This window comes from Lepisosteus platostomus, chromosome 4 (genome assembly GCF_059453375.1).
Source record: "Lepisosteus platostomus isolate fLepPlt1 chromosome 4, fLepPlt1.hap1, whole genome shotgun sequence".
Classification (NCBI taxonomy): domain Eukaryota; kingdom Metazoa; phylum Chordata; class Actinopteri; order Semionotiformes; family Lepisosteidae; genus Lepisosteus; species Lepisosteus platostomus.
Window position 1 is genome coordinate 65,077,509 of NC_142614.1, and position 27,878 is coordinate 65,105,386.

Genomic DNA, 27,878 nt, shown 5'->3' on the forward strand with positions numbered 1-27,878 from the left:
ACAAGGATATGATTTGTCTCACTCAGTACCAATCACAAATTAAGTTGCTACACCTTTAATAAACAGTAGAAGTGTGCTGCACTGCCTAGGGAATTGATTAGTGGATCAGTGCCATCTACAGTACTATTGATATTTTTTTGTTTGTTTTCTACCTCTAAAGATTTTACTGTAGAAGGAAACTGAATTTTACTTTAAAGGCCTGTGCTGATTTTGTTTGACCTAGGCTATTAAATTCAGATATTGAAGCTGTAATGCATTTAAATGTTTTTTTTTCTGGACCAATTTTAATATGTTCGCATACATGTCCAAGTGTGCTTTAAAAAACTGGGTTTATATTAGTGTAAAAATGCCTGTGCTCTCTAAATGATGAGTAAAGTGGTGCAGATTTTTAATTCCAGGTTCATTATTATTTTTGTCTTAAGTAAAATTCAAAGAAAAATTGAGCAGTATTTTTAGGGATTCACTTGAATTTGAAGATGTATATATATGAAGTGAGTTCTAGTCTATATGTTGTCATACTGTATATTGTGCCTTTGCCTGTTTTTCATCTCTAAAAAACCTGTGAAGAGAGTGATGGATACAGTACTCTGGTAAAAGGAATTTTACCTTATTTTGTTTATGATAAGGAGGGATGTGTTGTAAGCTGACTACGGTATGCACAGTGTTATCATTTTGGCGAGCTGTTAGAATGAGCCTTTGTTTCAGTTGCTATATAATCATCTTGACTGCATGTTAGTTGCTATTTGTACAGTATGTTTGATTTATTTGCCAGGTTGTTAAATCTTTTTCAGGTTTAATTAGCTCCACTTCAGTTCTGTTCTGTCCATTATTAGATGGTTACCTGTAGCCTAACAAAGAACATCCAAACTCTGTACAGAAGCCACACCAGTCCACAGTCAAACCCAAGGCCAGTTCTAACAACACTACAGAGGGCAGAATGGAGGCCTGGCTGTTTTCATGTAAAAGAGTGATTTAATTTAATACACCTGAAAGCTCCAGTGTTTTCTTCTGCTTTCAGCAGATCCTTTATTTAACCAAATATGCCACATTTCAGATATATATTTTCATTTGCAATGGGGAGAGTACCCTTTTATACAACAGGATATCTGCTGAATGGTATTTTGAGTATGTGTCAGTTTCTCTCACCCAGGCCTTGAACCCATGACCCTCTAGTCCAGAGAGAATCAGTGTGTGCATCTTAGTTTTCACCAGAATCAAAACTCAATGCACTGTTGCATATGACATTACTGTAGGAAAGTTACTGCTAAAGAAAAAGTTTAAAATGGTGTTTCCCAATACAGGGTTTTTTTTTGCGTTTAGCATGACTTGTGAAATTTGTATTATGCTTGAAGTAAATTAGTATTGTTGTCAGCTAAATAAGCCACTTTTCTGCAGCCAGTCCCTTCTTTTCTTTTACCAAATAATGTTTTTCCTCTTTTTGCAAGTATGTGCCCTTTAACTGATCTAATGCCTGGCTTTTTTTTGTCCTTGTTTTATATGATAGCATTGCGAAGTTTAATCAGTCTTTTCGTCATCCAGGCTTTGCCTTCTAACTTATTTGCAGTGGAGCCTGATAAGGATATATTGTCATATACTGACATTTGTGAAATGCCTTTTCTTTAAATACTGCTTGCGAAAATGGACCGAAATCTGATTCTGAAGGCGGGGTGACTAGCATACATAATGTATGTCACAATGAAACAGATCTTGTCTGTGGAAATGAAAAAGATGCTTGAGAATGAAAGGGCCTACTACAATATATCCCATGCAAGAGACCAATTCACTGTCCAGACCTAAAAAAAAGGTTGTATATAAAGTGTGCTGTGTTTGAAAACACTGGAGATTGAAATGCTGCAATGTAATAGGGAACTCTGGAACATGGGTCTCACTCCTGAGAAAATAGTTGTGTAGGTTAAGTGCTAGTGCCCTTGTTGTCAGTTATCTTTTTCTTCATGCCAGTGAACATTTTTTATATGTCTCTGTGATACTTGTGGTTTTAACAGTGATTTAAACTGAGTACTCTGGAAAATATGGGTTAAAAGGGATATACATTATAGTCCCTTGCTGATATAAAGCTTTTTTTTAAGAAGTGATACGATATTTTGTATTGGGAAGTATAGGCAACAGGGACATTCGGCCTTGGTTATAAACTGTCGTCTTTTTTGGGCTAACAGGGTTAGTGCATTTTCAGGCCGTGTGGATTGGACTCTCAGAGCTGTGCCTATGACAGTAGTTAAAATCCTGGGTCTGACGACAAATTTCTTCAGCAGTGTCATAACGTTTTTCAACATTATTGCGATTGCTGCTGTTTTTAGAGGGACAGTATTTATTTTATAACAATTCTTGGGAATACTTGTCAATATACAATAAATTCATGGTTAGTTAATGGTGGTGTACCACCAGTGTTATGTGTATATTATATGCTCATTAAATCATTTGAAAATTCAATAGTCTAATCAATATAACTCTATTCATAGAGGACATCCTAAACACAGAATGCATAAGATGGGTCTCACAGGCTCTGACACATGCACACATACACTTAACCACCCAGACAAATACATACTTTGAAGTTCTGTCCATGGGTTCGAAAGCTCTGGCAAGGACTAATTACTGGACTGTCCTACTCCATAGACTGCAGTCTTCCACTCCCTCCTTCTCTGCGTTTGCTTGGTGATCTCGGGAGTTTTGATTTCTCCAATTAAATTAATACACTGTCCTTACTACCTTAACTATCACAAAAAAAAAACTGTTCTGTAAAATTAGAAAAGCAGGGGTGAATTGAGAGCTTCACAATGGCTAAAGCTCTTGATAAATCACATCTCCAAGGAAAATAGCATAACCTCTTCAAAAAACCATTAACAATTAAATGAGACTTTGATCAAGTTGAATAAATTGTATTTTAGAGTTACTAGTCATAGAAAAGGTCCTAAAAATTTGTTTCCTGAAGATATTGTTGGTTCCGATTGACGGGTCTTTTTCTCATTCTTTAATTGGAAGAGCGATAGTAGAGGCTATAGTAGATATGAATTCATGTAATTGTGTGAGGAGTTTCTATGAGCTAGATACTTTATTAACTTCTCAAATAGTGGTGGTGGCTGAAGAGGATTATTAACTTCTGAAATAGTATTATAGGCCTTGTAGTGAAAACTTCCTCACATGAGTCTTTTGACATAACGAGTTTAGTTCTTTTCTACTCTGTGCTTGTCTGAAAGAATGGTCCTATCTCCTTTTAGACAGCTTGACCCAGATGTACTTAGAAGTTCTAAGCCTAGACAAAAAGACTGGAAAACCTTGTTAATGTAGCAAATCCTATGCTAAGTGTGTTGCCAAATCACAGTAGCCTACATTGCTGTGTTTCTAATTCATGTTCTCCTGTGTTCTCCTGGAAAATCATAATGGTGGCTGAAAAATAAGAGTAAATTCTTTTGCAGTTATCCTAGTTTTGGTGCTTGGTCAAACCACTGCCAAAGTGATAGGCTATAAAAGCTTAGAAAAGCTTTGTGTTTCCTTTGCTTAAGAAGTCATATTGATGTTGATGTTGACTTGATGTTCAGCAGAAGTTGCCTTCATTGATGTATGAGATAAGGCAGTTGTCACACTGTATTAAATTATGCTGGGTGGAAAGTATTTAGTGTAGCAGGATCAATGCTGTATCTGCCTGTACAGTATGTAGTATGTTGCTCGTTCTGCAGTATTTCTAATGTCTGTTTAGCCTTGGGCTTTAAAAAAAGTTGTTTTTCTACATCCTGTTCCTGTTCTTTTTATATTTTGTTGTTGAATTACCTTGAGTTTATTTTAAATGACCCGATAACTGGTCCCTTACTGTATCTAGTTTTTAATTCTGTGAAGAATGAGATTCCAACATTGCTTTCAATATAAGCAAGACAATTCCAGGAAGCTGTACGTCACCATGTAATTCCAGCTGTGAAGAGTCTTATAAATTGATGCTTTGTCCATAAATAAAAATAAGAACAAAGATGTGGTTTACAAATACAGTACTTACACCCAAAAGTGTATTTTCCTTTTGTAATTTTTTCCACCACAGATTTAAGAAAGTAACATGATTTAGATGTTTTACCCCAGGTCTGCGTTACAATGATTAAAGTCCAGGAAGTTTTTCTTTATAGTGGAACAGATTAATTTTAATCCTCATAAAAAGAAGCCTTAACTAAAAGACTATATTAAATGTCCATGTTTGTAAGATGTGTTTTAAAATTATTTTTCTTAACCCATCATTTTTCATAACTTAGCCATTATTAACACTATTAACCATTATTAACATTATTAACCAAGATTGCCATCACTATTTATGAGGGAATGATGGATTTCGAGTGAAGCTTCCATACTTCAGAATTGTGTGTAGTATCTGCTCTTTTGTGATGAGCCATGTAGAAAAGACATATTGTATCTGCAGGATCAGGATCGGGATTGATATATAAGAGTGAGAGAGTATTATCCCAGAGGGGGCAATTTGTTTACAGCAGCAGTGTTGGTGTACAGATGGATAGAAAAAACATGAGAACAACAATATACATACATATTTGCATAGAAAATCAAGTGTTAAGTAAGGATATGGCTACAGGTATGAATGAGAACTTCAATCTGCTGGTTTTGGAGTTGGGGAGTCGGTATTCTGATGGGAGTAATAACTATATGAGCATTGATATATTCATTATAACTGGATGGATTGATATATAGCTATATTACTTAGATATAAAATATTGCTAATCTATATCCTGTTAGTATGGGAAATATGAAAAAGCTTTAGACAGAATTTGTTTCCAAACAGGCCATTTCCCAGGAGAGTAAATTATTAGTAAATTAGCAGATGTCCATATGCTCTTAAGAGCTGCAGCCATTGGTGTAGCACATTTCCAGATCAAATATTTATGTTTACACAATGAAATATGAAGTGCAAAACAGGGAATTTATTTGTATGTTTACCTGTATACTGATTATTGTTATTAGTTAGCAGTGGAACTTCAGATTGGAGATTTTAACTCTGTATAGCCTGTCTGTAGAAAAAGTCCATGAACTTGTGATCTAGGATCTCAGATTTGAGCCTGGAGGATTGCAAATTCAGAAAACATTACTTAGACTGCAATATAGAGGTGGACTCTGGTCACAGTTTGTCTCAAAGATTTAAAATTCATTTCAAGATAGACGCTCTGCAAAGTTTTTTGGGGGTAGGGGGTGAATGAACAAAAATGCTTTTTCATGCATATTTTTTCTATTGAACTTGAGTCATTACTCTGCTCTCCTCCCCACTGATAGCTGATGTGTGGTGAGCGTTCTGGCGCACTATGGCTGCTGTCCCATCATCCAGGTGGGGCAGCATATTGGTGGTGGTGAAGGGGAGTCCCCATTACCTGTAAAGCGCTTTGAGTGCAGCGTCCAGAAAAGCACTATATAAGTGTAAGCATTTATTCTGATTAATTATTAATATATGAGCACTTCTACCCTTTTTTTTTTACCTTAAATAAAAAATTCAAGCCGTAAAGGGTTAAAGTAATTTAATCAACGTAATCTTTCACTGCAGCAGACGCTACCAGATATTTTGGCACTATGGGGTCACTTTTTAAGATCTTATCTAAAATAATATAATATATATGAAGGTAAAATACGTGAAACCAATATCAAACATTTTAGCAGTACCAGTGCTATGGATTTTGTGATGTTTGGACTCCATCTTACAGGGTCGCTTGCATGCTTGCAAGTTAAAGTACTACTGTAAATCTGGGATATAGTGAAATCTATTGAATTTTGTCATTGAGAGGAATGTGATGGTGTCACATGAAGTATTCCACCAGTGTTCTCATACCTTGAGGCCTTGCTCATCTGAACAGTTCTCTTACTGGCCCCTCTGTACATAAGGGAGGTGGATGGGAGGTGAAGCAGCTGGTCCAGAAGGCCAGAAATCTCCATCCAGTTGTGAATTGTTGACAGAGCGATGTTGTTTTTGTGAGGGCTGGAATGCCATCCAGTCTGTGGTGGAAATCTGTGAGGAGACATTCCAGTTCTGTTACTGCAGCTGTGGCCTGAGGATGCAACATTGAACAAAATCCGTTTTATTTCCTTGTTTCCGAGGATACTTAAAAAGGCACTCTTCTAATTAAAAAATTGCCCAGCTATAATGTAAGGTGACCATACTTGATGTTTTGATATTAGAGCTTATATCCAGATGTTTTTTTAGTAACACAATGTGCTTAAAAACAGTAACCAAAAATATTTTTCACATATAGAAAAGGTCTGTCTAGTGACAACTCATCATAATCATCCTTCTTGAGTCCCTTTTAGAAGCTTTGGTTAATTTACATTACTTTCTTATTTAAATACTAGTTCAGCTTTGTACCTCTGGAAGGTGAACTCCCACAAACAGTTTGAAATACTGCAGTGCGCATGCAGTCACTATTACAGAATAATCAGTTTTTTTCAATCACATTTTTAAGAGCCTCCATACCACTAACGGTATGTTTCAATTTAATTACTGATTTTGATTCGTGTTACCCACGATTTTGGATTAAAAAATAAGAAAGGGTAAAAAAGTACTCCCTGATATAGTACAAAGTAGTTCTAAATGTTCCGGTAGAATTTTTTCACTGTTTACGATTCATTGTACAAAAAATAGCTTATTTAAGTTTAATTATTCTGCTGATCAAACTAAGAATATGGTTTTTGGGTGCAGCGGCCTTGGTTTCTAATCTATTTGATCCTTTAACTAATGATGTTGGTCCTTAGCAAATGCCCAGGCAATGGCACAGCTGATAGATTACATGATTCAGGCGAGCTCTGAAAGTCTCCTGAGCTTTCTTTCCTTGGGATAATGCAATCCGGTGCTGTCGAAAAGAAGAGGCTGACCACTTTTGTATTTTTAATGTAAAGTCTCTTTGCCTGAACCTTGAGTGTGATACTGCTGATTACTAGTCAAAAGTGTTTTGTGTTTTTTTTGTGACAGCCTCTGTTGAGCCAGATTTTTATTCCCCAGATAAAGACTCTAAAATACTTTATTACGAACCCAAGCAGGCTGATTTTCACGTTTTAACGTCACATCCACTGAGGGTCTTACCTGTCTCTTAAGAAGAGTGTCCAGGCGCTGCTAATCTGTAAACCCAGAGCCCATATAAATTGCATTTCATTCCCACAGTTTACCAGTTGACATGGTTGGGCATAAAAGACGTCTCTGAAATATTCCTTTCAACGCAACAGAGTTGTAAAGTAATGAAACTATGATATTTAAAAAAAAAACAATTAATAATGCTGGAAACATCTTGTAGAGGTAAATTGGTGTTTTGCTTCGTTGGGATCTGGTGGAGGAAAGTATGTTATTGTTAATTGAACAGAAAATGCTGTGAGTAGTACTATGTAGTGTAATAGTTGTGCCTAGTATTTCAATAATTTGTGTGTATTTAATCCTGCACCTATTGTTACACATTTATGGAAGGTGTATGGCCTGCTTGAAGTATATTCAAATCAAATCTGACCTGGTCATCCTGGCAAATGATTTAGTAATTAAACACTATTTTTGGATTAAACTCAAATGACAATTACAAAATAATTTAAGACGCACAACAGTTTTAAACACTTCCGTTGCTGTTCTTCTGGAATGGAACAGAACAAAAGCAAATAAATTAAGGTTCACTAGTCAGCTATCATAATATTACCTCCAGGTTTGGAGTTGAGCTTCACACTTTTCTGTATAGCACATTTACACGATCTGGTCTCTCATCAACTTAGATAATTATCGTGGTTGGCCTGTGTATGTATTTGATTACTTAAGGGAATATAATAAGAGTTTTACAATCCATATTTTATTTTTTCAGTTACGTGATTTGGTAACTGATGGAGCTCTTTCAGGCAAAACATACAGAATGGGATATCTTTGGTACTTTGGATGTAAGTCCAACAGATATCTGCTGATCCCCATGTGCAACAAACAGAGTGTTATCTCATACAGCAGCTGTGTAGCACATTATAGCACATTGGTCTTGTTGTGCTAAAAGGAACAGCACCTCATGCCAGCTGGAAAGGGCTTTTCCGGTGGTGATGACAATATCTTCATCACCTTTAACTGTAAATATACCCGAGCAAACATATTCATTTGAATAGGCTCCATTGCTATCTGCAAGCTGCGATGGGATTGTAATATTTGTATAGATAAATCAATGAATTGCTTTTAAAGAGAATTCAAAGTGCCATCAGCATTTGTGGTAATTACTTCTGGAGCTGGCAGAGAAACTGTTAGAATAACCAGCTGCAGTGATGGTGAAGGTAGCAATGGGAATTATTGGTTCACCTTGCCTGTCCAGCTATCTATATATCAGACTGTCTGGTTTATATATGCGTATGAATAAGAAATTGTAATTTAATGTTTCGGTTTCTGAGAAGGGGTGACTCTTGCAAAGAGGCGACAATTGCTCTAATTGCAGTTGGATGCTTCTCAGTAATTAAAAGGCATTCTGCCTTAATGGCTGTGTTCACAGGAAATGGCACGATGCTACAGTATGAATTTTAATGCTGATAGTTTCTCGGAGGCTGAGACCTATGCAACTTTGATCCCCGCTTTTATGAAATGACAGACTAGGTCTGAAGCAGGATGATGAAATCTCATAAACATCTTTATTAGCGATGCCCTTTGAGGTCAGGCCAGCAGATGAACGTAGGCTACACATGTATTTTTCAAGTAGAAATGTCAAGACTTCAGAAAAAGAGCCAAGGAGGTAAAGGGTAAAGAGATTAAATCTTTTTTTGCATATTTCTACGGGGTCATGAGGGATTTGAATATCACGCAATAGAATGGCATTTCTGTTCGTAAATCAAAGGCGCATACAAGAACCAAAAAAGAATTTCAGATGTCAATCTTGAAAAATGGAACCCTGATCACTTTTTTAGGTTGTACTGGTTTTTGACACCAGACTTATTCTTCTTCTTAACTCAGCTATTTTGCTTTATCAACTTTAATTGTCTTTATTTTGAAATGTAGACCTTTTTCTTTTTAATCAAGTGTTTCACTTCTGCCTTCAGTACTATCTTTCGGATTCCTATTGTGTAGTAAGTTAAGGGGCTGTCAATATAGATTTTCTAATGCAACAGTCCTTATACCACTTTTTATGGTACAGCGCATTGACTGCTTTCGGTAACATCAGTAATAGGCCTAATTGCCACATATTGTGGGATGAGACTAGGTTAATTCTAAACCTGTGAGGTGTCTGTGCCAGTGTTTGATATAATGTAACAGAATGGTGTCTGTAGTCTGCAGGGCTTTCTCTTCATGATCTATATGAAGTGGTATCAATAAGTCCAGCAAAAGTTATCTCCATATTTTTTGGAGCTCTGTAAAAGCGTCATGCTTTGCTTTGAGGACAACCTTGCATAGTGTATTAATAACAGTTCCGTGTAACTATATATAAATCCCCAAGGATCCTAGAGGACTTTACATATAGGAAGGGACCAATTCATCCGGCATTGAAGTGTGGGTAAGATCCAAATGGGTGATGTGCAGCATCAGTAGCCCTGATCTCCCTACAGCAGATCAGTTAGAGATGTAAGACATTTCTTCATCATTCGAATTAACTGGGAATTACCTTTAGGTATGCCAGATTCTGCAAGACCAGAGTGAAATGTAATCATGACAGCTTGATTAGCACCCATACTCTAGTAGGGTGCCATTGGGTCTATAATGATCAAATAGTCCGGACCAAGTTTTAACATCTCATGTGACACAAGTACAACGTTCTCTTCGTGGGTGATCTTGCACCCTTGCTTAGCAAGAGATATGAAGAGATTAGGCTCCAAGGTGGTAACTGCTGTGTCTAGGTTATGTCCTTGGTTCAAAATTATAGTTGACTGATGTTGCAAGATAAATTATTGCAAGTCAGCTGAATGTCCCCTATGTTTTTGTGAGCATTGAAGTTGATGCACATTTCCTCCTAAACTGAGAGCAAAGCTTCCAAATGCTTTCAGTATGAACCATTTAACATCCACTGTAGCCCTGAGAAAAAACAACGTTAACTGGCATATACATAAAATATTTTTTTCTGTTTTATTTATCTGGAACACAGCACATGAAATGCAGAGAGGGCTACATCATTACAAAAATCATGTCAAATAGAGGTATTTTTACAAGTTATGACGAGAACCATTTGTTTTGTCTGGTGACAGATCCTAAGTATAGTCCATTCCATTAACCTTTTCTGTTCACCAGTAAATTTTTAGAGACACACTAAAAAGATATGGTGCTTGTCTTCAATATCCCTTTAGTTTAAAAAAAGGTTTAACAAGTACATTATGCATCCTTTTGCCCACTGAAATCAGAACAGATCTTTGGAGGAAGACAATTACTGAGATATTCCCTCTGGTGTATAGCTTTTGCTCAGGAAATGAAATACAAATGGAAACATTTCCTCCCACTCTTCTCCCGTCATTCAGATTTATTTCCTTGGAGAGTGGGGAAGAAAATGGGCAGAAACCCTGGAAGCATTTCTTCAGACATACAATAGATTGAACCAATTGTTTTTGTGGTTTGAGGGAGTTTTGCATTCACTGACCAAACTGATAGTGGGTCTGCTGCAGCTGTCCAGTGGTTTCAATTGGTTGGGTAACACAATAATTCCTTGCATTTTAACAGTGCATCCCTAAGGATACCACCACTTTGCATATACGATCCACATTTGTTCAGCATTACAGTGCAACCTCCACCTGGGTGAACTGGCGCTGCCGTTATGCGCCAGTAGCCTCACCACACAGCAGTGGAGAAGTGAGAAGACCATAGTGAAATTTAGCTAGGACATCAGGGTTTACATCTCTAACCTTTTGAATCATTTCATGGGATCTTTAATAACCAAGTAACTCAGGAGCTCAGTTAGACTTCTCATCCAAATGATAGTGCCTCCTATAGTACAGTGTCCATGGTCACTGGGTTATTGGTTTTGGAAATTCTAGTCCAAAGGGAAGACTACCATAGATATCGATATTGATCGATCTATCAACACCACTTGCATCAACAGCCTGATGTTTCTTGGTGGCCAATCTCAGTTCTTGCCAAGTCCAGCCCTCCTTAGTTTCTGAGATCCTATAAGAACTCAGTCTACAAGGTGATAACACTGTAGGATGACTGTAAATGGTTCTCGGTATTGATAGTGGAGTCTGAGCACGTTGTTGGTCTCATATGAATTCAACAAAAAACTTGTAGTAATTGTGTTTTTTCCCCCACTGTGTGTAATATTTTGGTTGGGTGACTGCTAACTTTATCACACTAAACTGTGGTGCAGTCGAATATATGTCTAATTGTTTGTAAGGAATATTGAGGACAGTGGAGATTTATTCAGGGCGTTCTGCCTTTTTTTCTTTCTCTGATGAATCTGCAGTTGTCAGTAAATGTTATCCTCGAAAGACCTTGCATGTATTTTGTTTTCGGCCTTTTTTAAAGCAGAAGAAACTAGCTGCCTTTATGGTGCAGCTGGATCACGTTCTGGGCAACATTTGTCCTCATTATCCTGGCAATACAGTAGATGCATGTATTGAAAAAGGGCATGGGCGCTGATTTCTTATTTCGATGTTTTGCCTTTCAGCGGGGATCTGACGAGCTTCTTTCTTCTGGTTTCACTAACGGCCCTTCTACCATGAGCAATTCTACTCCATCTACAGGTACAGTGTATCCTTCTTTCTGGAGTCTGTCTGCATTTGCACAAGGATATGGCTGTTTTTTTTCTTTCCAAAAAAATCACATTTCAGTATCATCACTGTCATTTTTCAATTATTTTGGAACAAAACAATTGAATAGAATTTCTTAGAAGAAGCTTGTAACAGTCAAAACAAGTGAAACCTGACACCTGGGAGAACTGACAACCCTAATGTCCTCTGGTTTGTGTTTCCATTTCAAGACAAGTTTTAAAGCCAGGTATGTCTTGTATTGAACAAGTAAAGGTTTAATCAATGCTAAAAAGAGACAATGTTTCGGCTGTGAGCCTTCTTTGGGTTAATGTTGTGTTTCTTTTCTTCTCTCTTCGGCATGGAATAAACCTTCTTTTGCAGCCTAAGCATGCTGACACGGCTACCTCCTTGAATTATGTATTGTATTTAATAAAATATGAAATAGCAGTAACATATGCTTCTGGAAAACTTTTTTTCATCACTTAAGCCCTGTATAAAAGATCTCGATAAGTATGCAAGACTGTGTTCATACAAGTATGAGATAAGTGTTCATACTGATTTTTCAAAAGGACCGTATTTACCTTTTGTGCCAGGTGAGTATATATAATCAAAGCCTTGCCCTTTGACCTGATCTTCAAAATCTCACTTGATTTCACACTAGTTGCAATTGCTTGTGTTAACATTTATGCAGGCAAAAACTTTTTGCAACTGCTTTGCAAAGCAAAACCCAGGCCTTTAAAGCCTGAAGAATTTTACTCGGAGGCTTTGATTCAACAAATGCTTTCCTTCTATGACACTTGAACATAGTGCAACACAAAGAATAAGGAACAGTATTGGTTTTATTGCAATAAACGTTGTGCAGTTACACACAGATGGGAAAAATAATAATTGTGCCAATAGCACATAAGAATGTTTTTTCATTTGCCTTGTTTAACATGGTATGAAAGTATTTTTCAACACAATTTTACATCCATTTATTTCAGTACAGTATGTAACAAAAGTGAGTTACAAAAGTACTTTCCCATCTCCTACTCATTTTTATGTTGTCTATTCAGCACTGTGTACTTCAACAGCTTTACATACAAAATGGTTAAATAACAATACCCTGAAACAACAGTAGGGAATTGGAGCTGCGTTTTAGCTTGGAAACCAGCTATACCAGCTCTCCTCCTTGTTGACATAGGTGCTTTGAAGTTTGTTTAATATCAGTGTATTATGTAGTTTTAGGGGGAGCTAAATGAACTTGAGGAAAAAAACAAGGTGTTGGTATAAAAGTGAAAAGAATGGTTCTGTCTTATACGTGTATATGGGTTACTCACAAAGACAATAATTCTTTAGAAGCAGAAAGCTCTGTCGTTTAATATCTGTGCTTCAAAATAAATAAATGTTTTTGCTTGCAAAAAAAAGGGCCATATGTACAGTATGTGTGACCCACAATTTTTGGTGAGGTTTTCTATAGGGGTGAAAGTTCATAAACCCAAGATTCTTTTTCACTGGACTGAGATACTGTTTCCTTTTTTTACTGGCATATACTGTACAGGGAACAGACCAGGTGTGCTCAGAAATATATTTGTGTATGTATGTGTGTACATGTATATTTAAGGTTACAGTTTATACTTAATACACAACAGCAAGGAATAGGGTACAAAGAGGAAAAATTAGTAAACTAGGCTTGTGTGATTTGAAAGGCGGAAAGACTCAACACACCATGACTCTGGGAGTGTTTAAACAATTGGATTACATAAGAAAATAAGAGCTAAAGATTTACACTGCTGCATAGTCTGTGGATTATGTTAATTTACCTGTACAAAGGTTAACCTAGTAGAAGATAATGTATTATTTTAGAGGGTTATTATAACAATCCATTGTGGTGCATGCCTAAAATGACATTTTTGCATTTGGCAAGAAATGTGGAAGTGTTCCTCACTTCCTTTGCAGTCCTCTTGTATCACTGTCAATATTTATTACCTCATTGTAATTGCCACCACTGGTGCTGTCATCAGCTTAGACAGTGACTCCAATAATGAATTACACCAGTAAAACATAAATTGTAGTGTCTTCCACGTCGTTTTTTGTTATACTGCAGAAGAAACTGAAACAAAGTTCTACTTTGTGTTGGTAGAGGAAAAGAACTTGCAGTCCCATTATCCCCTTTTGAATGTTAAATTGATTCGATATTCTATTTTAATTTGACTGTCTGCCATTCCTCTTGAACAGGTCCAGGTTTTTTTTTTCAGTGAATAAAATATAAACAGTTAGCAGGGATCTTCGTTCTTGAATTTCTTATTTTTAACTTGTTTAGCAACCAGGAAGCCTTCCAAGAATCAAGCCCTAGAAATAACATTTCAGACTTCTGCAAATATACAAATATGTGCCCAAAGCTTAGATCTTCTACAACTTTTTCATAGCACATCGCTGTGATAGAGGTGACGAGATCCTTCCGAGATTAAGTTTATCTGTAGTCCCATGGAAAAATGGAAAAATCACAGTGGATTTGATGACAGCTCAGATCATTTGTGATCAGAAAAGTGAAGTGTGGAACACCAGCCTGCACAAGCAGAGTTGATTGTGTTACTAATTTTAAGGGAGTCCAGCTGTTTTGTTATACTGTTATTATTTTCCAAAGCTACTGAACTGCATATCAAAAGTTTATTCAGTGTTCTGCCACAAAAGAGACAGACTGATATAGAGAAGAAATGCTGTTGTCTTCCCGATGTAAATATATGGCAACCTTTTCCTCCTGATTTCTGAATACTTTTGCCACTTACATCAAAATGGGGCTTTTAGTATACTAACTTTATAGGATTGCAAAATTATGATTTTCTGTAAAATTGCAGTTTCTTCAAGTGAAACACAAATACAAAACCCCCAAACATGTAAGAGAGCCATTTATCCTCATGATTTGTCTTTTTGCTGTTCTCTTGCATTAAAATAGTACATGTATGTAAATCTTTTCCGTTTTTGTTAAGGAACAAAGCCAGTAGACACATTGTATGAAGAAGGCTCCACGGCCGAAGCTTTGTGTTCTCTTTCTTCTTTTTTTCAGCATGGAATAAACCTATTACTTGACACATTGTATTGCTTTCTTTAAGCCTCACATTTAGAAAAGGGTTAGCTGTTTGTCTGCAGTAGGATCTTAATGTCCCATCGACTGTGGTCTTAGCTCATGGTTTTGGGTAATAACTGATTGATTCAGTACTTCACTGTAGTTCCTTTTCTGGAAAAAAGTAATTTGTAGTACTATTTTGAAGTAAATATGTAAATAAGAACTGTATAATTCAAATCAGTCTAAATTATAATATGTATAGATATAATATTTGTGTCATTCTACATTTTCACATTCCTCAGTAATAGGAATATGAAAAGACTGGTTTTCAACTTCTAATTTGAACAATTTACTTTTTTCATTAGCATCTATCATTCTCTGATGAACTGTCAGAATGTCAGAAATAGAATTAATGCAAACTTGAGGATTATTCAAAATGGTAGATTTGTTTTCTGAGTGCTTATTTTAATTTAAAAAATACATAATGTGGAAGACTTTCACTTTGTGTGAGAAGTTATTTATTTAGGCTGTCTCTGCATATCAAATAGGCATGTGCCTGGCAGTGACCATTACATAGTTATAATTTGTTTCTTTTCTAAGACATTTCCATCTATGCAGTGTAACGTGTATTATGATCCTGAAACTACAGGGTCTTATAGAAGTGTTCACACTCTTCCAGTGATGTCCCATTTTCTTGGATTACCAGTGAATAGTTTTCATCAAAAGTTGTATACTCAAACTGAACACTTTTTGGGCATATGTATTTACCCTGTTTCCTTTCCTACCCTGAGCAGTGTTGCTCCCCATTCATATACGGTGGATATAAAACGTCTACACACCCTTATTGAAATTGCAGGTTTTTGTGATGTAAAGCCAGAAATCAAAATAAATCATGTCAGACATTTTTCCATCTTTAATGTGACCTTGCAACCAACAAAATTCAAGAGAAAAACAAATAGAAAATTATTAGGAATAATCATTTAAATTAAAAAACCTACAACACCCTGATTGCATAAGTATGCGCCCCCTCCCCCCCAACTAATACTTTGTAAGTCAATTTTTGTGAAACACAGCTGTTTCAGTATTTCAACACATCTCATAGCACATTTATTTAATTTCTGTTGAAGCACAAACTGGTCACTGGCCTATTTTGCTATCTTAGTTTAAAGAATCATTATCAAACTTTTAAAACCCCAGCAGTTGAAATGTTGTTACAACAACACAAGCCTTATTTGCAGCCTTGTTCAAGTTGATGTTGTATTGGCATGCAAACATACTGTGATGTTAGAATGGTGCTCATGTCTACTTTTTGTGCATATATATTTTGTACTTCATATTATAAAAGTACATTAATATTATAACTGATTCAGTTTATTGCAAACAAGATACAGTGTACCATTGTCGTTCTTAATGTAACCCAAATAGATTACAAAAACCTTCATCATAACTGTTGACAATTAACTGACCATGAAAATGGGTACAGTGTGGAAAATTGTTGTTGTATGAACATCACAGAAAGATACTGAAATGTGTGTTATGTACTGTAATTTCTCGCAGTATGCAATCTAAGCGCTCCAGTGGGGTATGATATTTTATTAATGTAGAATATATAGATATGCCTGACATTTTTTCATAAGATAAATATCTTCATTCACTCTTTGAGACCTTTTAATTGACGTATATACGTGCTTTAAGTGCTTCAATGCAAAAACCTTTTTTTAAAGTCCACATCTCTATTGGCTGAGAATCCAGTTTTATGTAATTGCTTCAAGAACATGCATTCCACTCAAATATTTAATCTTCCAGTCTTTGTAAAATCTTTATGCTTGAAATCATTAGCATTATTCTGTTGTAGATGCAGAAACGTGTGCTTTTAAGTAACACATGCTCAGATATAGTTTAATCAAGTACAGTTGAATTGTCAATTTTCCTTTATAGTACAGTACTTCTACAACCTGTTAATATCACTTATATTAACATTGAAATAGCCAATGAAGTTGATGACACCTTTCACATACCCTAACCGAAAGGGAAAACTAGCCTCCAGGTCATTTTATACAAAACCAGACACTGATGTCCGGAGTATTAATTTATTTGTCTTTTGTGAACACTACAGCCAAAACCACATTAGCTCCTCTGGCCTTTAAGTCTAAAGCCTAAGTATCAGTTACAGATTCTTAGACACGTTCATAGCGCCTGCTTGCTTTGAAATGCGCCATTTTATTCTGCAATAAATCGTGCCTACTAGATTAATGAGAGACCTTGGATTACATCTGCCCACACAAAACAAAACATTCTAGGAAAGAAGTTACAGAAAAATGAGTTATGAGGCCTAGTTTTAAGGTTTCTTGTCTGTTTTTTAACTCTAATGGGATCCTTAATCCTATTAGATTTACAACAGGATTTCTTAATTACTCAGTGAGATAAATTACCTTCCTACAGCTGAGTGCCAGATGCTCCTAAGCAACCATGTGCTTTTTACCATGGAAACAGAGCAATCTATTGGTCACTGAGAGAACACCACAGACCAATAACAGTCACTCATTTCATAGTTCTGACCTTAAGATGTTACAGGCGTGTTTTCAGAGGTTAGCATTTTATGGATCTGTTTTTCACTATGAAAAATGAGAGATGAAAATGTAAATAGATCTCTACATCAAGACATCAACATTTCAGACGATAACATGTTTATTGATCGGTCAGGATTTGAAGTTCCTCCAGGTATTAAAAAGGCATGTGTTTTTAAAATTAACTATACACTCTTTCCCCAGTATGTATATTCACTGTATTTGAAACAAATCTAAAAAACAATTTAGCTATGAATATAAATTGTATTTTTAATCACAGCAGGATATTCAATCAACTTAGGTCAGTTTTAAAAAATAAAAAGCACTTTATTACACGTGAAGTGAATTGAACATTATGATGGGATTCTAATTCTATTCTTTACATTTTACATTTAATATGTTCTCATAACTCTTCATGGAAAACTTTATGAGCAATAGGAGACAGTTTACAAAGGATTTGTAGGAAGATGTGTTCAAATTGAAAACTCTATGTATCCAAGGAACTACATAGGGAGTGTAAAAGAATTTTCTTTTGCCCTTTTAGTTTAAAATTCGGTACTTTTGATGCAGTTTTTGTTGGTGGCCAGGACGCTGTGAAACCTTGCCTGCAGAACTCTCGATGTTGAGTTGATGTTCCAGGAGCAGCCAGTAGGGAGAGAGTGGTTGTACAAGCTGTGCAGAATCATTCTGGGTTGTTCACTCGGGCTGAGCAATTCAGCAGCACCTAAGCATTGCAAAGCATGACAGCAAATGCTTTTAAAAATATGAATAAGATTGTAATGCTTCGGTATTGAATAAAATATATGCAACGGCGACTGATTCCCAAATTTATCCTCAGGAAATGGCTTTTTGTACCGGGCACTTTGATTTTTTTTAATTGAACAAACAAGATGTAGGTAAATTCATTAGGCTGATGACGTGTCATCAACAGGGACTCCACTGTGGAAGTCTCACACTGGTTGAGCGGCCTACCTTGAAAGCAATACAAACTGTAAATTCACAACACGATGAAGATGACATCTTGCAGTCTCATTGAACCTGAAAGAGCAGGTACCTTTTCACTGCCTCTAGATCTCATATGTCATTCCTGCTAATCCCCAAAACATTCAGTGGGCTCATTTTTGGAGAGCGGGACATCCACTTGGACTTCCCCATAAATCCTGATGAGGTGTCATGACTCATAGTTTCCACATATTATGACCTATTATTGACAAACTGTTTATCATATCGTCTTGCCAAATTACAAACTGCTGACTGTTGTCTGTGAGCGCCACTCCTCCTACATATTGATGGGTTTGAGGTGTTCACTTGAAATCGGTTCTGTTTGTCCTTGATTTTCACCACCCTTCGAACTATTCAGTAGCTAAATGACCTCATTGCCAGTTACCATTCTTGAAAAAACACTCTCATTAATGAGGCAATTTAGTGCTTTTGCATGTTGGTGTCACTCAAGTGTATCGTAGTCAGTGAAGAATGATCAGTCATGCAGTAAATATCCAAATGTGATGTACTTTATTATGCTAAAAACATAAAAATAGAGTGAGAATTACCTTTAATGCTCAATATGTTCTTCACCAGTCTGGTGTAGAATGCATATTGTTGGATCTTGGTGTTATTAAAGAATGCCTGAATTAGTCATAACAGTGAAAAGGTGTGCATTTCAGAAAAAGAGAGTGACATGCATTAATACAAGAGCGAATAAGGCCTGCTGCTTTGGGCAGGGCTGGGAAGAAGGTGGGCCTCAGATTTCTAGTTCTGCCACTTGGTTTATACTTGGCTTGGCTTTTAATAAGTTCAACCAAGCAAGATGAACTCATGTTTTTAGGTTTCTGAACTAATTTCATATTTGGAGAAAAAAAGGGATTTGTAAATAAGAGTTCGGGGAAATCTACCTTATAGATTTTTTTCTTTTTTTTTTCTCACAAATTACATTTTCTAAAAGTAAACTGTACATCTTCAGTTGGTGTTAATTTAACTCAAACTTATAGAATGCACATTCTTTGTCCTCGGGAGTGATGCATTGTAAGAAGCCAAAAAAGGAGGAACTTTATGATATTTGCATTGTTAAAATCTCTGTTTTTCATGTGTATTCAAAACGCAGCAGATTCAAATCAGGTGGTTTGCATACCACACGGCTTCTGTGTATGCTAAGAGAATGTTTCACAATTGCACAAGCTAAGAGTTAGTGATCATTTCGGTACACTCATATTGTAAGATTAGAATTCCATTAGTGTTCTGAGTCTTCGAAACGTTGAAAAATTGAATAAATGGGATTCTAACTTCTAACTTTAAACTCAATTTAGGTGTAATTTAAAGTTGATATTCTTTTCTGTGTCTGTTCAGTGGCACAGGAGGGTTGAAATACCCTGGGCTTATTGGATTTAGCGCCCATTAATTGGAGAATGTTGGCTCAGTCGACCCAAGTGAGTCCAAACAGCCCCAGAAAATGCGCCCAGTTTCCGAGCAGACAGAGGGCTGTGAGATCTGGCTCACCCGGGCATAACAGTAATTTATGTGTGGTTTGTATAGTATGGATAGCCATCATACAGAGTTCTGCGTTTATTTGGGAAAAAGTACTAGATATGCTCTCTCCACGTCTAGATCTGTCTGTACAAGGGGGAGGTCCAGTGTACTTATTTCTTCCAAACAAGTCTGACACCAGCTTTTGATTTTCTAAAAAAATTCTAGGACTTGATCAATGTTTTGAACTCTGAACCGACAAGAGTTTTTGAACATGTTTCTGAACTTGAATGTAGTCTCCTTTTGGTTGATGCTTACATAAAACCTAAGGAAAAAAACACCCTGTCCCGTACAATCATAGAGAATAACGGACTCCAAAATTGTTTGGCTTTGTGTTTTGTAACAAAGCAAGGTTTCATGATAGAGAAAGAAGTATGTTCTATAAACAAACTGATAATGCAGCCTTCAAGTCTTTATTGTGGTTGATGAACATCAGTCTGAATTCTGATATATTTTTTCTTCTTTAAAATCCTCAGTGAAGACTACTTGGATGTGGCATAGGGATTTTTGTCTTACCTGTTTTTCCCCTTTGCGGACATGAGCTAGTTCTTTCATGTTTTCTTCCTCTTTTTTCACCTTCAGCTTTCCTTCAACAACCAACAAGGTTATCTGAGGCTTATATCTAAGATATAAGAATTTTTGCCATCAGTGTTACTGCTGTTGAGACTTCTCTCTATTTGGGTAGATTGACCAGTTTTTGACAACAGGTTTGGAATGACACATATGCTATATGATACTCTGCAAATAAGGCTAGATTTTGAGCAGATTTATCAGCAGTAAGTTTCTGAAGAGCTGCAGAAATGTATGCATCTTTCAAGTTTCACATTTCTTGTAAACCTTGGGGTGGCTCAGTGAAAATTAGCAATGTGTTCTCAACCACAGTAAGCCTATCACAAAGTGAAAGGGAAAAGAAAGTGATAATCTTCCAAGATCATACTGACTAATTCAGGTGCCTAAATTGTAATCCAAATATCCTGGTGTGACATGTGACCGTCTCAAAGTGTTTTTTTGTTTCTTGGGAGAGCAACAGTGCCGTGCAGTGTAACAAAGCAATTGTCTGTTCGCTGTCGGGGAGTGAGAGAGCAGTCAGAGAGAAAAGATGGCAGGTGTTCACACGAAGCAGAGAGTATCTGTCTTCAGTCCTTCTTTCTAAGAAAATATTCGGAACACAGGTCTGGAAATTGAATTGGCTAGTTGAGACATCAGGCTGGTTTAATTGTTATGGTTAGCCCAATATAAGGGAGATTAGAATTTCCTACGGGGTTACAGGGAGAAACAGAATGGCTTTGTTTAGGTTTTGTTTTATGAGGGAAGTCCAGTGAGGCGAAGCAAGTTACAGATCTAGTCAGGGTGGGAAGCCTTTTACACCAGTGTTGGTCTGGCCTGATCCCTTGTTTCACAAGTACCTCAGCATTTACAGTGTGGGCTTTAATTAAGTTTACAGCAAATAGTGTGCAGGGACTACAGAGGGTTTTTGTGTGTATGTCCTGCTTGCTACACTACCCAAATAAGGGGGATCCCTCATCACTTAGTGTTGTATTTTAACTAGTACAGCAATCATTATTTTTCAAATGAAAGTTAATTCTAAGGATCTGTTTGAAAATCCAGATAATTTAATTTTTAATTCAATTTGAATTGTTGAAATCATGGAAACATGATGTGCAGGCAGGGCATAAATTGTGTAAGATTTTGGTCACTGTGTACTCAGATTGTCTCACCCTGTATCATGATACATTTTGATATCACATAACTTTAATATGGTTACCCACCAATCTATTTTAAAAGCCTTGGGCTCACCACTGTTGTGCCTTCATCAAAGTGTATATGTCCGAGATTTCTTTAATAAAATGGCTTGCTATATAAATAGGTGCTATCCATGTTATCGTTGTAATTGTTCTGAATTGGCTTTTTGGTTTAAATAAAGGTTATAGAAATAATATAAATTATATATAAATAATGTTATCACAGTATTATATATAATTCAAAGATTATTTAATAAATTATTATTATTATTATTATTATTATTATTATTATTATTATTATTATTATTATAGTGAAGTTGTTTTTTTGTATCCCTTACATAGACAACATTTCATTTAGCTAAAAGAGAATATTCACTGAACACTGAAGGCCTTCTTTAGACCTGCCATCCAGTGTGTGAGTAGCGGCTTAAGTAAGTCGGAGCCTTTTGTCATGCTGTCTTCTCTGCTCTCTCCTCCCAGCTAATGGCAACGACAGCAAGAAGTTTAAAGGAGACCGATCTCCCTGTGCCCCCTCCCGTGTTCTTCACATCCGCAAGATTCCCCTCGAAGTCACCGAAGCCGAGGTCATCTCACTAGGAGTCCCCTTTGGCAAAGTCACCAACCTTTTGATGCTGAAAGGGAAAAATCAAGTACGTCGGGTTTTTTTTTCTGGGATTTGGCCGGGAGAAGACATGCACGTGGGTTTGATTAGAGTTACCACTACACTCGGTTATCTGACTCCGTTTTCCTGCTTAATAGGATTTACTTCTTTTGTTCTTCCTTTGAAATATTTTGGTTTAGCTAGAAATCAGGGGATCACGATCGATTTGGACAAGCTTCTTATACCCAGAGCTAATAATGGTTACGTTCATGATGTGTTTGTCCTGCCATGGCATGTGGGCCACGAGACCGCCTGTGGTCCACAAATATGCACAAATTCCCTGAAAGAGCCAGCCGTTGCATCTAGCTGCTTTGGATGTTGTTTGCGATAAGTGGCTGCATGGAGGAATGAGTCTTTTGCTTCACTACATGCCCTAACCGTTTACCCGTTAAACTGACAAGAACAGCAATAGTTCTGCTGCTTTTTCTTATGCTAAGAACGTAAGAAAGGTCAGAAAATGGAAAATGCCACGTGGTGTGCCTAGCCTGTTTAGTTTTTAAAAGCAAGTTGATCTGAGAATTGTATCCGCACCTTACTTGAAAGAAAACTACATGGCTGTGTTGCTTGTTACACACACCCACAACCTTTTGTTAGGTAGCCCCTCCTGTCCTTGTGAGTTGTGGGTTATAGAGATAATAAGAATTAGAAGAGAGATTCTCAAAGAAAACCCTCTGAGATTTTTCATGTGCTTTTTGCTCGGATGTGATGACACCCTACAGCTCGTTTTTTCATTTTCTCCTCACTTTCTCATTACTCTGGAGCGGTGACACTGTTGGTTAGTCAGAGTTTGCCCTCTGTAGCTTGCTTCCTCCCTTAATCTTCTCAGACCATAATTTATCAGGGTATTGAACTGGTTCAAAAGGACACATTCATCAAGTGAGCCATACTAAGTATTGTAACTTCTCCGCTGTGGTCTGCATTAAGACTGTTAAGTGCGCATTAATTATTTATGCAACTGTGGCCCCATTAATGCCAGAATGTTGAAGACCTCCAAAGACGTATCCGGCATTTTAAAGCAAATCTTGCCTGCTTGATCTCTTCTCATAACGATATGCAGGTCCGTTTACTTGGCATTTGTGTGTCTTTTTCATGTGCATCAAGATCTCCTTAATAAGAACTGCTATTGGCAAATGATACGTGAGAAAGGCATCTCCCTCAAATGCCCTTTCATATTTAAATCACAGGTTTGAAACAAGAAAGAATGAAACCACTAAATTATCTGGTGCTTTGATACATAAATTTCGCATGCAATATGTATGATTTGGTGCATCAAAAGGATGCTTATTTTCTTTGTGGCATTTTAATTTAATATTTATTGTTTGACACAAAAAATCTGCTTGTGAGGATTCAAGGACTCACCTGAAAATGTTTAACCCTTTCGCTGTCAATTTGTAGAAATTTTTGGTATTTAAAGAGTTTTCAGTGTTACCTAATAAAACAAAGTAACAGATGCATCCTTTTTTGACTAAATTCTCAACTTGTATCCTCTGGAATAGTGGATACATTTTGAAACTTAAAGTATACGGAGTGTATAATTGTAAGTCCGTAATGATTTCTAAATGTCAGAATTTCTTTAAGTGCTAACAGTAAAAAAAAAAAAAAGAAATTGCACTTTTACCAGCAGGTACAGCTTGGCTGTGATATTTTTTTCATTATAGTTCATTGAAAAGATTGCAGTAATTTTAATTGACCAAAACAAACAACATTTTCCTTTGAGGTGTGTACTACAGAAAACGATTCTTAAGCCTAACTTGAGCAAAACAAAATGGAGTTTTCTTAAATAATGATGGTTCATACTTTCTCCTCCAGGCTTTTATAGAAATGGCTTCCGAAGACGCAGCTATCACTATGGTGAACTACTACACCACTGCTACTCCACATCTTCGCAACCAGCCCGTTTTCATTCAATACTCTAACCACAGAGAACTAAAGACAGACAACTTGCCCAACCAGGCTGTGAGTATTAAATGTGGTTTCAGGCACCTTTCCTGCGTTTTACTTTCCTCAAATATTTCAAATCAAGCTTCAGGAGCTGGAAACAGGGACTCAAAGGAAGAATAATGGACGCTGTAGATACTGTAGATGTGTTGTACTTTGATACCACCTTTTTGCCTCCTCAGCAACGTGACTGTGGAGGGAGAGAGCAGCTATTACAGCAGCAGTGTCTAAGCACCTGAGCTGACTAACTGTCCTTCTGGTTCCAATCAGACACTGGAACACGAGCAAGAATTTAGCTGAAGTTATGTTTTAAACAAGTATGTAAAAAAATGAACCAGAACTGGAAGATTATTGGAATAGACAAAACAGTTGAAATAGGTGCTGCTGGTAATCTGCCTCTATGTGGCCCACTTGCAGAAGGCTGAACCTTGCAAACAAATATATTTAAAACAATCTGATAATTAATGGTAATGCTTCATGGACATTTGAGCACCAAGAAAATAGAAATCAAGTTAACAAAGATTCTCAGCTGATCTTGTGTCACATCATTGAAGCAGGACTAGTGATCCTCTATTATACTTAAACCAAGATTTTAAGTACTTTACGCTTTTTAAAACCTTGACGTTTGTATGATAAGTATGATGTGGAAATCTGAATATTTAAAACTGATTAAGCAACTAAAATATAAAATGAAGGAAAAATAGTATTAGGACATGAAGGAGTTTAAGATATGAGTTGGTCTTAGGCCAGGACCTTTCTGCAAAACAGAATGTTCATGGCGACTGTGCAGGGGCCCTGGTTTCAGTTCCTGGGGTGCTCTTTGCATGGAGTTTGTATGTTATTCCCATCTTGAATGGGTTTCCTCTATGTGGTCAGGCTTCCTTCTGCAGTTCCAAGACATGCTGGAAGGTTAATTGGCTTCCGGGAAAATTGCCCCTGGTATAAGTGTGTGAGTGTTTGTTTTTGTCAGTGTCTGGCCTTCAATTGAGCGGAGTCCCATCCAGGGTGTATCCTGCCTTGCTCCCATTGTTTCCCGGGATAGGCTCTGCCTCACCCATGACCCTAGAAGACGGTTGGTTGTCAGTGTGGTTTTAATATTTGGCCTGATGGGTCTAAAAAGAAGAGAGATGGTGTAACATTTTACCACAAAACCATCCCTTTTGATAAGTTGTGAAGAAACAAACCTGTATCTTAAAAGGGGAATTGATGGACAGTATGGTTCGAGTGATTTTCGATGGAGGGTAGATTGGGCAAAAATGAAAATGGGGAAATACTAGAAGCCCGTAATTGCCTGTTGTGTCCTCTCATATGTGGAAAGCTTGTATTTTATTCCCCTGCAGCGAGCCCAGGCTGCCCTACAGACAGTGAACGCAGTGCACTCAGGAAACATGACCCTGTCCAGCTCAGCGTCGGCCAGCGACGGCACCTTAATGCCAGGCCAGAGCCCCGTGCTGCGCATCATTGTGGAAAACCTCTTTTACCCAGTGTCTCTCGAAGTACTGCACCAGGTAAGCCTTCCTTACCGCGGAGAAATGAACTTTTCTTTCCCCCCGAACGCAATTTTTAGGGGAAGATTGAAAGGAGTGGACCCCTGCTGTGACCTTCAAGAGCTTTTGTGCTCGACAGAATGCATTTGAATTGCCCATGTTAGAAAAAAAAATTGTTCAGACTGACCAATCATAAAAACTAAAGCGGTTTTGAGGACTGGACAGTCAGTAATTGCTGCAGAGGAGGCCATTTACTTTAACTGACTCTTAGTTTGGCTCCCTAGAGAGCCTCAGCTGAATTCTGTGGTGCAGTTTCTTTTCCTGCTAACTTTTCTAAAACCAAAATCTGTGCTTTGATAAACTGGGTTTATGGGTTCTTTTCCGGCTGTTGTGTTTGAGAGATAATTTGTGTGCAGACAGATTCCTAATCCCCATATCCCCATTGTGCTCAAGCAATGAAGATTGGAACAAAAAAGGTTGTTAAGGTTTAAAGTCTGTGGTTTGTAGCTTAGAAGAACTTTTTTTGTGGGGGATAAAACCTAGGGAAGCCTTCACTAATGCCATTTTGTTCATGGTTAATATTTCAGTCCGTCACAGATGTTGTTTGGGATATCAGATTTGAGACTACTCTTAATTACACTTATTATGGAATCTCTTTTTTTCTCAATAGATCTTCTCAAAATTTGGGACAGTCCTAAAGATCATCACTTTTACTAAGAATAACCAATTTCAAGCCTTGCTACAGTATGCTGATCCTATGAATGCACATCACGCCAAACTGGTATGTTCTGGGCCACCTTGTTTTCCTCGCCCAAGATTGTGTATTTACTTAATTGCACTGTTTTTCACTGAATTTGTAAGAAATCCTTAACTACTTTTCTTAGAACTTCCAGGATGTCAAACATACTCATGGTACACTGCTTTCACCAGCAATTAAAAGTTGTAGTCCTGAAACTAGTATTTGAGAAACCTTATGAAAATGTATGTTTAAAGTTACAGCCTAAAAGCTTAATGAAACTAAAACTTTCATGCAGAGATTTATATACGTGTGTGTTCACAACCACATCAATTTCTCTTTTAAAAAACTTTAGAACTGTAACCTCCATGAACTTAAAAAATCCTTTTCTAGAAGCTAAAACCAATTAAAACTCTTAAAGTGACAGCTGCCCTGTTATTCCCCTTAATTCTGTTGCGGTAGCTCTCATTAATAGTAAAAATACAGAGGCTTAGAAGTCTAGAAGAAATATAAAATTGGCAAACTGTACAACATAAAGTTTTGCACTGACTACTTGAACTGAATTGAATAAATTGTCTCCCTTTAACCTTTAAACCATTATCATACTCAAAACATAAGAAAATAAAGAAGCTTAGTGGTCTTGAGACATGAATAGGTCTGTGAAAGAGAACAAACTGCCCAGATTTACTAATTCTTCCAGGAATACTATCATATTAACTGGTGTTTCTGAAGCCTCCAATTTTCCCCTCATCTGAAAAATGACGGTGGCATTCAATTTAGATTCGTCTTCAGTCTGCACCTGGCTGCCCTCAAGATGACGCACCACAGGGTCGAATTTACAAATGTCCTCTTTCTCCGCGCCAAACTTTTGATAGCTACTGTGAAAATCCCCATCCTTCTTGTTTAAACAGCCAGCAATTTGTCAGTGTTGCTGTCATACTCTCCCACAAAGGCCCTGAGTGCGCCACACAAATTACAAGGGCTTTTGATTAATTTGTCACTACAGCGGATATCTAATGAGCATTATTTGAACAAAAGAGTAAGTCATTACTCCTTTCATCTGTGGGTGTAATCCTTTGTGCTCCTGCCATGGCACATGGGTACCCTGCACAATGAAAACAATCCAGGGTAGTTGGGAGGGGGGCATCAAAGGGGTAGAAGGTAGATAAATCCCATCTGCTTGATTCTTGGAGGAAAGCCAAAAAATATGGCCGTGTTCCTTAGTGGAAGAAGGATATTGCTCAGGCACAGGTTACTCTGTGTTACACATCCCTCTTCCATTTGGCTGCCAGCTACTGAGAAAACAACCTGTTTCTGCACATGCATGTCTGATAACTGTGTAGAACAGGTCTTCGGATTAATACCTAAAATACAGAAGCTTTGTTTTAGTACCACTTCCGCTTGCTGCTTTGGGAGCATTTAAACATTTGTCACTGGGGGTTCTTTTAATAAGCGACCGCCCGTAGAGTAGGAATATCTTATATCCCTGTTCATCTAGACGTTGTGAAAGCACTAATGGGAGTTATTTC

At 37.1% G+C, this 27,878-nt stretch overlaps 1 protein-coding gene across 4 annotated transcripts in view; it reads left to right on the forward strand.

Moving 5' to 3' along the window:
• The window catches only part of ptbp3 (polypyrimidine tract binding protein 3), a 92,703-nt gene that overhangs the window by 43,957 nt on the left and 20,868 nt on the right, over positions 1-27,878 (forward strand). For all 4 annotated transcript variants that reach the window (XM_088630266.1, XM_088630264.1, XM_088630265.1 and 1 more), the window contains 5 exons: positions 11,571-11,646; positions 22,008-22,177; positions 23,998-24,144; positions 25,467-25,634; positions 26,284-26,394. In XM_088630266.1, coding sequence (XP_088486392.1) covers positions 11,622-11,646; positions 22,008-22,177; positions 23,998-24,144; positions 25,467-25,634; positions 26,284-26,394 — 621 coding nt within the window. In that variant the 5' untranslated portion in view covers positions 11,571-11,621. The remainder of the gene's footprint in view (positions 1-11,570; positions 11,647-22,007; positions 22,178-23,997; positions 24,145-25,466; positions 25,635-26,283; positions 26,395-27,878) is intronic.